We start from the raw sequence: 13845 nt of genomic DNA on the forward strand, positions 1-13845 counted from the left end.
TACACCAAAAAGTATGATATATCTGTTATGGGATAAGAGGCAGATTTCTGTTTGGTTCTTTCTCTTCTTATAGTGCATCACTAAGGAAAACCCACTTATTTTAAAACCATGCTGCAGTCCCATGGATTTGCAAGTTAGGAGCCTATTAAGCTGCTTCATGGAATCGCAGAATTGTAGAGTTAGAAGGGACCACCAGGGTCATGTAGTCCAGGAATCTGCAGGAAGGCAGGAATCTTTTGCCCAACATGAGGCTCGAACCCACAACCCAGAGATGAAGAGTCTCACGCTCTACCAACTGAGCCATCTCGGTTCTGCGTAGAGAAGTGAGACCATTGGTCCATCTGATTTAAGATAGCCTAGTGACAGAAGCCCTCCCAAGATTTCGGACAGTTGTTCCCAGCCCTACCTGCAAATGCCAGGGGTTGAACCTTGGGACTTTTCGCACACAGAACATGTGAGATGCTGCCCTATCCCAAAGATCAAAGTGGTCCTTACACCTAGAATCTGGCTTTAGCAAGCATCCAGAATGGTCAGGGATGAGGGAGTTGTGGTTCAGAAATATCTGGAGGTACAGCTTTTTCATTGCTTGCTGTTTTTACGCTTGTTCATTTCTCTCTTACGCTTTTCTTTTTTCTTTAAATTTCCCATGAAACTTCTTTTCCCCCTGACAGTCTGCTGTTTGTATTTCTACTTTAATTGACCCAGGAAACGGACATGCCATTCCTATCCCTCCCGACCCCCCTAATTTTCCTGCAGTGTCTTATTTTGTCTTAATTTATGTTGTGTGCCAATGGGCTGGAATTGCCCTCCGATTTTGTTTTGCTAGGGTGCCTAGTAGATTTTAGGCACTCTCAAACTAACAACAGGCTCTTGAAACAACAAAAGCGAGGCAAAGTGCTTAATCTAGATACTTAATCAACCTTGGGTTTGCGTGTCATTCTGTTTTGCGTGTTGTTTTCCATCCTTTGTGCTCGACTCCCGCGGGTTGCCAGGCCTACCACTGAATGGAATGTGGCCTTATCCTTCAGTGCTCAGAAGAGAGCACCTCTTGATTAGAAAAACAGATGATTGCGCACTTCAGAGAATGAATATAAATGATATTTTCTTGGCTGGAATATATCCGCAGGATATATATATATATATATATATATATATTCAGGCAGGAGCATTTGGCAGGGAGTCTTCTCTCGCTTGGTACCATTTTTGCTGGTGCACATACCACTTGAGTTACGTATAGGAAGAACACTGAAAATGGTACCTATCCTAGGGAGTTGTTCACCTCCCTACCACTGCATGGATGACAGATATTCTGTACTATAGCCATTACCAACCTGGTGTCCTCCTTATGCTTGGGACAACAACTCCCATCAGCTCCAGCCATGAGCATGTTAACCAGGGTTGGTGGTAGCTGGATATCTCAGTTGGTTAGAGCATGGTCATTTGAACCAACCTTTCAAAATCCATCTTCTCCCAATTTATATTCTGTCTCCTCTCTTTAATCAAAAATATCCTAATCTGCAAAAAGGAGGAGATCTAATTTGCAGAGCTTCTATCGTGCTCAGTTGCTTAGAGCATGGCGCTGATAATGGCAAGGTTGCAGGTTCGATCCCTGTATGGGACAGCTGCCTGTTCCTGCATTGCAAGGGGTTGGACTAGATGAATCTCAGGGTCCCTTCCAACTCTACAATTATACCATTCTATGATTCTGTTAAAAAAAACCACATCTGTACCATTCTATGATTCTGTTTTTTAAAAAAACATCTGGAGCATACTAGGTTGGGCAAGTCTGCTGTAACCAGTAGCTGTTCCCCTGCTCTAAACCACGCAGGCAAGGACCAAGCCTACAAGAAGAAATGTAGGCTTAAAATTTGAATTCTCCTTACAGGGAAACTCTGGCTTTTTTATGGCATTCCCAGGGCAAGACTTAACACATTTCAAAGGAACGTCTCCTCACACTGTACGGAAGACAATCTTATCCTCCCGAAACAGGTTTTTGAAGTGTTGAGCGTTTTACTTTTGATTTCTGGGGCTCTTCCCAGAGGCTTCCATTTGTGATGGATCTGTTCCCTATTGGAGAGGTTGGGGCCTTGCACTGTAGATTAAGAAAGGGTTCTTGAGGGTAGCCCTGCGTGACAAATCTAAGCCAGTTTTACTGCTGCCGTTCCTCTACCTCAAGGGGAACCTTATGAATTCATAAGCGCCACTTACTCCTTGCATGAAGACTAGCAGTGACTTTGCAATATAAAATTAATTCATTCTGTGTTGTTGTTTCCAACCCCCTGCCCTCTTCTCTCATAGCCCAGTCACTGAAGGAGTTTGCCCGGTTATTGATTGCGGTAGAAGAGGAGAGGAGACGCCTGGTAAGTCTGTTCCTTCAGTGTTTTTCTTCTCCTGGAAAAGCTCCTGTTTTTCATTCATGTTTATGGAAATCTCAGCACGCAAGAATCTGGGTTGTTGTTGTTGTTGTTTTCTCTGCTTCCTGACAAACCCCAGATGAATGCATTATTGGAGTTCTGCACATTTTGCAATGTTGACCTTAACATGCCTTCTACCATATTGGGTGCCCTTGAATGCCAAAGTGTGGTCTGTTCATCCCAGATGCATACAGGAGATGGTTGTTGCCCTGCTATTGGGACATGGTCCATGACACAACAAACATGCAAAAGCAAGCAGGTCTGGGTTTGGTTTGAGCCTGGATAGAACATCACTCGCTTCCTCTGGGGAAGGCAGGGTTAGAATAAAAAAGTTGTGCCCTAAACACTAAAAACGAAATAAAACAAAATGTACATTTTGAGACTTAAATTCAAGTTCTCTTTCAAATTCCAAACTTTTAGATTATTATTTTTTTCCCCCTGAAATGATGCTCAGCTGCAGCTTAGGACACAGAACTATGTAGCTCCTTGTCTTCTTACAAAATGGCTCAATTGGTTAGCACCTGGAGCTGATAGGGTTCGATCCCCGTATGGGACAGCTGCATATTCCTGCATTGCCAGGGATTGGACTAGATGAACCCCAGGGCCCCTTCCAACTCTATGATTCTGAGATTCTTCCTCCTGGTGCTAGTGCCACTGCCTACACCGGGAATTTGTGTGGCTGAGTCGTGCTAGTGTTCCTTCTTCAGACCACCATACATTTGATCCTGTTTTCTAGAATTCAACCATAAGTGTGTATCCTTGCTGAAGATTACGTCTGGGAAGGGGAATGGGTGACGGGTGAAGTGCCAGATTCTCAACCTAACTTTCCAAGCAGCTTCCTAACTAGTAAGAGCATCGGGAACTACCCTGATCAGCGGTCCATGTAGTTCTGTATCAGCTACAGTGACTGGCAGCTCTTTAGGCTTCCAGGCACGGATTTATCCCAGCGCTTATGTGAGGATGCTGGGGATTGAATCTGGAACCTTTGGCATGCAAAGCACCTGCTTTAACACTCAGTTTCAGCTCTTCCCTAGTGAGTCACATCTCTCCCAGCTGCCGCTGCCACTGTCATCGTATCCTTTTGTTGGGGGGGGGCATTCTATTTATCACACTTTTATCCCACCCTTTTCCCAAAGTGCTGATGGCAGCATGCCAAATTCTCCTTCTGCCACACAGTTTTATTCTTGAAATGGCAGCTGAACCAAGCTCTCACTGGTTCAGACTGGCACCCTTCCGTAGGCCAGATTTGGCCCAAGGGCCTCCAGTTGCTAACCTGCCATGTATGCATCATAGGTAAAAGGTAAAGGTAAAGAACTCCTAGACGGTTAAGTCCAGTCAAAGGCGACTATGTGGTTGTGGCGCTCATCTCGCTTTTAGGCCAAGGGAGCTGGCATTTGTCCACAGACAGCTTTCCGGGTCATGTCGTCAGCATGACTAAACCGCTTCTGGCACAACGGAACACTGTGACAGAAACCAGAGTGCACGGAAACGCCGTTTACCTTCCCGCCACAGCGGTACCTATTTATCTACTTGCACTGGAATGCTTTCGAACTGCTAGGTTGGCAGGAGCTGGGACAGAGCAATGGGAGCTCACCCCATTGTGGGGATTCGAACCTCCGACCTTCTGATCAGCAAGCTGAAGAGGCTCAGTGGTTTAGACCACAGCATCATAACTAGTTGTGTGATAAAGCAGCCCACTTCACCATGGCTTTATAGTACTAAAACCTGGCTGGCGCTGGTCCCCATTCCTCTGTTGCTTCTGAAGTCTATTACAAGCTAAAGTTTAACAGGAAAGCTTTCAAACAAGGGAGTAATTATTTTCAAAGTCCAGGAAGAACATTAAAGTCTGCAAGCTATATACATATATAGTGAACTATCAGACTCCTTAAATATCCAGCATTCTTTCAGCTCATAGTTTTCCTTTTACGGTAATGGCATTGAAACATGAAATTTTAAATGGGGAATCTATTAACCTTAGCGAGGTGCTTGCAGTGACCTTTTAAGTGAGAGCACATTTTAACTTTGACTTGTATGAAGAAAATATAATAAAAAGTCTTATCTCCAATATAAAGCCATCGGAACACCAAAACAAAAGTTCAGATCTTCCTCTCCATGAACCCTCAACTTCTTTGTCAAGAACGCTTGTTAGCTTGCAGGGAAGGAAAAATGCAAACTAAGCCTCTTGTGATGGTGGTCACTGCTAGCCCAGCATTCTCCTGCGAAATCCAGGATGTATTTTATGCTTCAAGCCTGTGAGGCAGGTTGGACTGCAAGTCCCAAAGTTACCTGGTAAGCTTTGTAAGAATTGGAACTCATATCTCTCTAGCCTGACACCCTAACAGCTGTGCCACACTGGCTCTCTGTTGTACGTGTCCGAGATTTACAATGAATTTGACTTACTAACAGTGGTTCTCCCAATATCTGTTGCTTGCGGCTAATGGGACAAAAGATCTAGAGAACAGCAGGTTGGTAAAAGTGGATCCAAGTCGTTTTCAAATTCACTGCATGTTCTGAGAGGCCTCGTTTTAAAAAAAAAAAACTGGTAAGCCTTCAAACATGCTGTTCCCTCCCTACCTTCTGTCTGAAACGGCAAAGGACTGCGCCATGTGGTTTGGGGGCATGCTAAATAGCTGTAGGCAGCAGATCATGGTGCCACCCTTAGATATATTAGGGTTTGTTTTTCAGCTTTCATATACAAGTACAGGGGCATGCTGGGTGCCTCTAATTTGTGTATAAAAGTTGGTGCCTTGCGTGAAACATTGCTGTGCGAGCCACCGTAATGCTCTCTTGGAAAAGTGGATGGATGTTTTTGCCGACAGAGCGGACTGCTATTGTAGCATTAGATTTAGATGAGTAATTTTTGTGCGCATTCAGGAGAGCACTCGTGATAGATGGAGATGCCTCGGTAATGCTCCCATCGTAGTCATTCACAGCCAGAAATAAAGAATACCTCACAGTCCGTTGTTGTTGTTTTTTACTAGCCAATGAAAAATGGCTTTAAAAACAAACTCGGGTGCCCAGGAGTTTTTGTCTAGAGCTCTGCAGAGTGGGAGAAGAGAGAACCATGCATCTTTTTATATTTGTGAAACCGAGAGCCACGCGAAATACTGTTGTTCTTACTTACAGAAGATTAATAGAGCTGGAGCTGCCACACTTCACTTTTCTTCACTATCTGTAGAGTTTCGCTTTCCTTCTTTTTAGGGCAACACATTTTCTGGCGCTGCTGTGTCCCTGCCTATCTGATGATCCTGTTCCCCTGCATGGTCTGGTGATCCTCTGTATAGATTTCAAGGCTCTTCTTGGAGATGCACAGAGTAATTTATCTTGGACAGCAGCTTATAAATAGTTCTTCCTTTTTTCTCCCAACAGCCTTCCATTTATCTGAAGCTAAAGGAAGATGAAAAGCATTAGGATGGGGTGGGGGGTGGGGAGGGCCAGAATAAGCCCTTGGGGACATGTAGATAGATAGATAGATAGATAGATAGATAGATAGATAGATAGATAGATAGATAGATAGATAGAATCAAGCTTGTTTAATAGTCATTCTCTTTCTTACTCTAGAGAACTCTTAAATGTTGCCGGGGGGGGGGGGACTTAATAGCATCCTCTCCAAACTACTGTTGCCATAATTCCGCAGAAAGGTGGGTTGTAAACATTTTAAATTAAAAACAAACAGACACTGATTTGGGAAGCAGCTAGCAGGGCAGCAGAGAGGCAGGCAGGAAAATGAACCCCAGTTTCTTTGCCATGGCCAAGCCTGCTGTCCAGAGGTTTTCTTCTCTTCTCTCCATCTCCACCTCACCCCGACTTACGGCACCCCCCCAAAGCCAAACAACTTAGAAGAAGAAGAAGAAGAAGAAGAAGAAGAGGAGGAGGAGTTTGGATTTGAGATCCCGCTTTATCACTACCCTAAGGAGTCTCAAAGCGGCTAACATTCTCCTTTCCCTTCCTCCCCCACAACAAACACTCTGTGTGAGGTGAGTGGGGCTGAGAGACTTCAAAGAAGCATGACTAGACCAAGGTCACCCAGCAGCTGCACGTGGAGGAGCGGAGACGCGAACCCGGTTCACCAGATTACGAGTCTACCACTCTTAACCACTACACCACACTGGCTCTCAATTTCTCAATTTCTTAATTTTAGGTTTAAAAAAATAGGGGGCGTCTTATACATGGGAAAAAATATGGTACTTGAATTGCATTTCTAAACTCACCTGTCAAGGGGGCAGAGGATGGAAAACAACCTCAGAATTTGTTGCGTAGAGCAAATGAGGCGGAAGCAAATGTGATCTTAAAAGCAGCAGGACTCAGTCCATCCGTAATCAAAGCCTTGATGTGCTTGGTGGAAGAAAACTGGAGTAAGCATTGATGCAAAGCTCTCTAGGAAGTGCATTCCATTATATGGCCGTCATAACTGCTTAGATCTTGAATATCCAAAGCCCTGGTGAGTTTACTCCACTACTAAAGTTGTTTCTAGATGGATATTATCCTAGTTCCTCGGGTTGGTGTCCTAGAGAGGAGAAAGCACACTGTAGACATTTGCAAAGATAGTGTCCTTGCCAGACTGCAGTAGAGGAATTTCCTTCTTTCCTTTCCTTCCTTACTCAGATGCTTCGGCCATGTTGCACCTAGAGCAAGGCTTTCTAGTGCAAAAACCTGAAGTGCACGGGGATCACTGTGGGGTTGTTTTGTTTTATTTACGGGATTTTTAGTTTACTGTTCGCAGCGGCGCCCTGAGCGGTATCCGAACAGTACAAAATAAATAAATAAATACAGGTTGTGCAAAAAAAGTACAAATTAAAATCGAGCGCGGTTTAAATTTGAAACCAGGTGCCATAGATGGGATTGGACGCTAGGTGTGCCACATCTCCTCCTCTGCCCAGTCTGCAGTGAGCATTAGAACAGGCTTCCTCAACCTCGGCCCTCCAGATGTTTTTGGCCTACAACTCCCATGATCCCTAGCTAGCAGGACCAGTGGTCAGGGATGATGGGAACTGTAGTCTCAAAACATCTGGAGGGCCGAGGTTGAGGAAGCCTGCATTAGAAGATTAAAACAGCAGATCTGCCCTCAAGAAAAACACACTTGCGCAGATAAATCTGTGTAGTGTTTGCTGGGTGGGAGAAAGCAGTTTTTTTTTCCTCCTGGGGGTACGCAGGGGTACGCATACCCCTAAACATTTTGTGAATCTAATAGGAGAAGAAACTAAATTCTTCTCTAGCACAGTGAATCGTCAGTTCTGTTGAATAGCACAGTGAATTATCAGTTCTGTTGCTATCCCCAAAATGATGATTTTCTTGGGTCAACATGAGAGTACCCTTAAACATTTTTATAGGAAGAAAAGCACTGGGTGCAAGTGTGTGGAGATGGTAGCATCGAAGACAATGTGCTCAGTTTTAGGGTGCTTTCAGATGAGGGCTTAATGTTGTTAAAAGGTTGTTTATCACTTTTCTCCATTGAGTTGTTGGCAGTAGGGTGCTACCTTAAAAAAAATTGTTGGATTTTTCCTGGAAAGGGCAAGTCTAGATTAAATGGGGAAGGGTATGGTGGATGGGTGGGTGGGTGGGTGAAGAATACAGCCTGGCTTTTTGATGCCATTGCAGGGGGTTGGACGAGATGACTCTTAGGGTCCCTTCCAACTCTACAATTCTATGATTCTATGTGGACACTACAAAAAAGAAGAAGGAAAGAAACCCTGCATGCATGAAGAATATCTATCTCATCAAAGTAAATGCCTGTTTGGAAGCATCCACGATGGACCCCAGCTAAGTAGGAAAGCACATCCTTTCATACATTCCCAATCCTACCGGGAGATGCCAGGAATTGACCCTGGGACCTTCTGCATGGAAAGGAGATGGTCTCCTGCTGAACAATGGACCTTCCCTACGTGAAGGTGACTGATTTCATGGAGCTCTGGATAATATAGCCAAATAGTGGCATGTCTGTTGAGCAGTGAACTGACCCTCATCCTCTTTCTAGTTGGGTTGAGTGGAATTTGGAGAACATCTGTGTTGCCACGTTCTATGAGCTTCCATGCTGCCTTTGTTTCTGTTTGTTGCATTTCATGATTAGCAGCAGGCTAAAGAGATCTGATAGCCAATTTCATGTGTTCTTAATCCAAGAGATTGAAATCCAGATCAGAGCTGCTGTTGACTCGACGGGAACAAGAATAGGCTTTGTTTGAAGCACCCTTTGGGGAGCTGTTGGGTTTCTTCCTTCTCCTCCCCCTGGTGCTTGTGCAGGAATTGACTGGCTTACCCTGGGGTCATGGTAGAAAGTGAACCAGGTATGCTAGCGTCATACGATACACTTAAGTGTTTGGCTGCTCTTTCTCCGATAGCAAATTGCTCTAAAACCGTTCCCGTCTAAGAAGCTTTTATTTTTAACCGCTGTTTTAACAGTGACACGAAACATTCCATTCCAAGCTGAATTGTGAGTTCCGTTTCGGGATGAATATTATTGGAGCCAGCAATGCACAGATCATGGGAACTTGGTGGGTTGGTCACACGTAGGGGTGCTGTACTTTGCTTTCAGGACTCTGGAGATTTCTGCGTCCAATTCAGATCAAATGAACAACCATGCCTGAGAAGGAGATTTCTAGCAAAACAAGCTTCCCTCTCCCTTCCCTTTGTGTACGCCAAGAGAGTATGTGGTTTTCACAGGCATGTAGACGGGGCAAATCAGGAAGGAGAGTTTGCCTCCTCCACAAGAGGAACGGAGGTTGGCAACACGAGAACGGGCCTTTTCTGCAGTGGCTCCACGTTTGCGGAATGCTTTCCCCGGAGAAGTTCAGCTGGCACCTTCATTATACACCTTTAGGCGCCAGGCAAAAACGTGCCTCTTCAACCAGGCCTTGGGCTGATCGATACCTTATGCCCCTTTTAAGCGTGTTTGTAGGAGGGGAGTTATTTGTTTGTGTCCCCCTCTTCGTTTTTTATCATGCATTTTGTGTTTTTATATACTATATTTTTATGTTGTGAACAGCCCTGAGATCTCTGGATGAAGTGTGGTATACAGATTTAATAAAGAAAATAAATATTCTGCCAAGGCATCTGAAGTGCCAGCTACTTCCACTGCCTTTTCCCTACACCATGGTTAATAACTTGGCCCTCTTATAGCTAGCATAAAGGTAAAGGTACCCCTGACCATTAGGTCCAGTCGCAGACGACTCTGGGGTTGTGGCACTCATCTTGCTCTATAGGCCAAGGGAGCCAGCGTTTGTCCACAGACAGTTTCCGAGTCACGTGGCCAGCATGAATAAGCCACTTCTGGCGAACCAGAGCAGCGCACGGAAATGCCGTTTACCTTCCCGCTGGAGCGGTACCTATTTATCTACTTGCACTTTCGAACTGCTAGGTTGCCAGGAGCTGGGACCGAACGATGGGAGCTCACCCTGTCACAGGGATTCGAACTGCCAACCTTCAGATCGGCAAGCCCTAGGCTCTGTGGTTTAGACCACAGCGCCACCCGCATCCCTATGGCTAGCATAGCAGGAAGCAAATGCAGTAGTGGGGAACACCTGGAATGTTGAGCCAAGCAGAGTCCCATGCAAACCCTTTGAGGACCCCAATTCGAACACCTCAAATGCCCCCTTGTGAGGTCTAACATATTCTTGAGGTTGTGGAAGGCTACAAATTGTGTAGCGTTGCTGTGCCCTTCCATCATTTGTTTTCTGTTTTTCCTCTGTCGGCATCACCTTGATTTTCAGCCCTATCACTCAAGAAGCTTTTGATGGTAGATCTCTTGTATTTTTGCCAACTCCCATGTAGGTTAAAAAAAGCCCCCTCTGTCTCCTTTGTTTCTGACCACTGAGATGCTGTGATTTAATCCAACCCGTTACAAAAAGAGCACAACAGAACACAACCAGCCGGGAGACTTTGATCTTCAGTCTGAAATGTGTGTTGAGATGTGCTTTCGTTTTTGCTGCGTGGAACCCCTCGCAACCCTCTGCCGGCAAAGATATTGCAGATAGTATTGGTTGTAGGGCACAATACCCTTCAGAGTTCTATTATTTCCACTTCCTCACTTAATAAAACCCCTCACTAAGGTGGCAGAACACAACACAGCTTGCGTAGTTTTCAAAACTGCCATGAAATTATTGTTGTTGTTTTTTTTAAAAAAAGGTACACTACACAGCTTGGCGCTCTCTCTCTCTCTCTCTCTCTCTCTCTCTCTCTCTCTCTCTTTCCCTCTCTCTCTCTCTCTTGAAACACATCCTCTGTGGGAATCGGATAGATAATATTACCAGGCTGGGTTCAGCCAAAGTGCAAACTGATTGTAGCATGGGATTTCAAACGGCAAAGCCACTTGCCTTTTCTCATTTATGAAAGCAATCAGTTTCTTGTCCTTTCCCTTGAAGCTGTCTTCTGAAACGACGAGCATGTCACACACCCTGTCGGGAACAAGACACTTATTTCCCCCCCAAAAAATGTAAGAAGTTGGTGATGCTCAGCACTCCTGTTGTGCTTTCAAGTGCTCATCTAATTTAGCTTACCCGGGCTTCCTCAAACTCGGCCCTCCAGATGTTTTTGGCCTACAACTCCCATGGTCCCTAGCTAGCAGGACCAGTGGTCAGGGATGATGGGAATTGTAGTCTCAAAACATCTGGAGGGCCGAGTTTGAGGAAGCCTGACTACTAGTCACGATGGCTGCATACTACCTACAGGATCAGAAACAGCATGCTTCTGAATACATAGGGCAGGCATGGCCAAACTTGGCCCTCCAGGTGTTTTGGGACTACAACTCCCGTCATCCCTAGCTAACAGGACCAGTGTTCATGGATGATGGGAATTGTAGTCCCAAAACATCTGGAGGGCCAAGTTTGGCCATGCCTGACATAGTGGGAAATAGTGGGAGAGGACTGTTGCTTCTGGGTTTATTTATTTTTCTTTCATTTCATAAAATTTATACACTGCTTGATTGGGACAACAGCAACAATTCCCCAAAGCGGTTTACCGTAGACAACTTTTTGTTGCTGGACTAAATAGGTTGTGTAGTCTGATCCACCGGGGATGTCTTTAATGTTCTTAGATCCTGGAAGGCATGTCAGAGCTGAAGCTCAACCAACCCAGACGTCCTTCTACATGTGCCCTCTCTGAGGGAGGTGTGGTGGGCGGCAGCCAGAGAACAGGCCTTTTTAGTGGTGGCTCCCCACTTATGGAACACTCTCCTAAGGGAGGCCTTCCTGGTACCATCATTGCCTACTTTTAGTGCCAGGCAAAACTGTTTCTTTTCAGCCAGGATTCTGTCCTTTATCTTGGAGAGCTGTAGATACTGCGGCCTCCTTTTAGTGCGTAGGATGTGTTAGACTATATTTTATGTACATGAATGCTTTTTAGCTTTTATTTTGCTTTGTTTTATGCTGGTTTTAATTAAAGGATGTCACTTTGAGTTTACCTTTTGTCAAAAAAAAAGCACTAATAAGTGGATCAATAGTAACAGCTCACCTAAGGTCGCCCAGCAAATGCATACAAAGGTGAGAATCCAATTGAGGATTTCTGATTCGTGACTAAGAAACTACTAAGATCCACTAGCACAAGGATTTCTGTTTGTGCAGTGGAAATTTGCCTCCCCGCTGCAAACCTCTGTGCTCACTCCTGATTTGCTCTGGAGGGTTGGGATCTGGTTCCTTTTGAAAGAGGGACATTTTTTGGGGAGGGGTCATCTGTCCGTCTACTTAAATTGTATGAAAAAGATAATGAGGTGTTAGAATGACACCATAACTTTAATATAAATGTCTTTTTCTCGTAATGCAAGGATGACTCTATGAGTTTGAGGTTTCCTTTCAAGTCTCCAGGAAGCACAGATTTACCTCGCCGCACCCCAGTTGTGAGAGATTTGGCACCACAACGCCAGTGGCATCTTCTAGCAATAGGAGTTTGATAGTTATATACATATTCTGACAGGAGCCAGGCCACCACATGCAAAATTATAAAGTGCTATAATGTTATTGTGGGACTTCTGTATTCCCTTAAAAGTGTGTGTGTGTGTGTGTGTGTGTGTGTGTGTGTGTGTGTTTGTGTAAACACAAATTTTCTTCTTCCCCTGCTATGAGTGAAGCTGTGGGCAAAATTTAGGGTTGCCAGGGAAAAAAAAATCATTTAGGAGCCAGATGCAGTCTTTAAGCAACTGCTTGGCCATCCATTCGTATTACATTTAACATTCTTGTGCTCCTTTTCTCAGGATATTTTTATGGCGTGCATAGTGTAAATCTGTGTTCTGACTCTCCTGAATCGAGGACTCCACAGTAGTCTCTTAAGTTTTAAGGGCTCCCAGGCATGGTACCATTACAAACAGCTACGCTGATTTTGGCTGGGTTCCTGGACATGTTCATTCATGAAAACCCTATTTTAAAATACGACTTTCAATTACTTTCTTCCAGCACAACAGTTACGCTTGGGTTCTTTCTGTTCTTTCTCCTTAACCCCCCAAACAGCCTTTTTTTGTGGGTCAGTGCTGCTCAATGTAGAGGGACCATGAATACAAAATCATTTCTCTATTAGCCTGTCTTCAAGCGGAGTTTTATACTGATCTTAATGCTGTGGAAATATAGTGCTAAGGTCGGAGATAAGTCTGTGCCTCCTCCTGGCTTGAAATTTGAATCATCGGATGTCTTCTACAGAGTCTGGACCAAAACAAAATAAAATAAAAAATTCCTTCCAGTAGCACCTTAGAGACCAACTAAGTTTGGTCTTGGTATGAGCTTTCATGTGCATGCACACTTCCAGCCCTTAGGCTGAATAACAATCACACCCTTGGTTTAGCATTGCATACAAACATTGACTCTTTTTTTGTTGACGAAAGCCTAGAAATTGGGGAGGGCGTTGCCGTTGCATCTGTAATATCTTATTAAAGCATTTATATTCTATGCGTTAGGTAAAAGAGCTCCCAGAGCAATTTACAAAAATCAGTGGGAGGACATTGTTGCCTTACCAGGATCAAGATAGGTGTAGCTATGGCCATGGTACCTAAAGGTAAGGTGAAGCAGACCACAGTCTCCAATCCGTTCTAACATATGGTCATATATTGTGGGCATCCATCTGTCTTGAAAGACAATGGAGTGCCCTTCTAGGGGTGAAATCAGATGGTTGCATTAGCAGCACCAAAGTGACCTCCCTGGGGTGCAAGCATAGGCAATGTGTTTGGAGGTCCTGGGCCCAGATAACAAGACCCATCACTCGACCTCGTTGATGTGGTCCAAAGGAAAACAGAGAAATACGCTTGGCACCAGCTTGGTGCTACAAGAGCCAGTGTGGTGTAGTGGTTAAGAGCGGTAGACTCGTAATCTGGGGAACCGGGTTCGCATCCCCGCTCCTCCACATGCAACTGCTGGGTGACCTTGGGCTAGTCACACTTCTTTGAAGTCTCTCAGCCCCACTCACCTCACAGAGTGTTTGTTGTGGGGAAGGAAGGGAAAGGAGAATGTTAGCCGCTTTG

At 44.8% G+C, this 13845-nt stretch overlaps 1 protein-coding gene across 1 annotated transcript in view; it reads left to right on the plus strand.

Moving 5' to 3' along the window:
- ARHGAP42 (Rho GTPase activating protein 42) overlaps positions 1-13845 on the plus strand; it is a 145913-nt gene that overhangs the window by 59210 nt on the left and 72858 nt on the right. Inside the window, exon 3 of the mRNA XM_033146164.1 lies at positions 2299-2360. Within this exon, the coding sequence (XP_033002055.1) occupies positions 2299-2360 (62 nt within the window). The remainder of the gene's footprint in view (positions 1-2298; positions 2361-13845) is intronic.

The sequence above is a fragment of the Lacerta agilis genome, chromosome 4 (genome assembly GCF_009819535.1).
Source record: "Lacerta agilis isolate rLacAgi1 chromosome 4, rLacAgi1.pri, whole genome shotgun sequence".
Lineage (NCBI taxonomy): Eukaryota > Metazoa > Chordata > Lepidosauria > Squamata > Lacertidae > Lacerta > Lacerta agilis.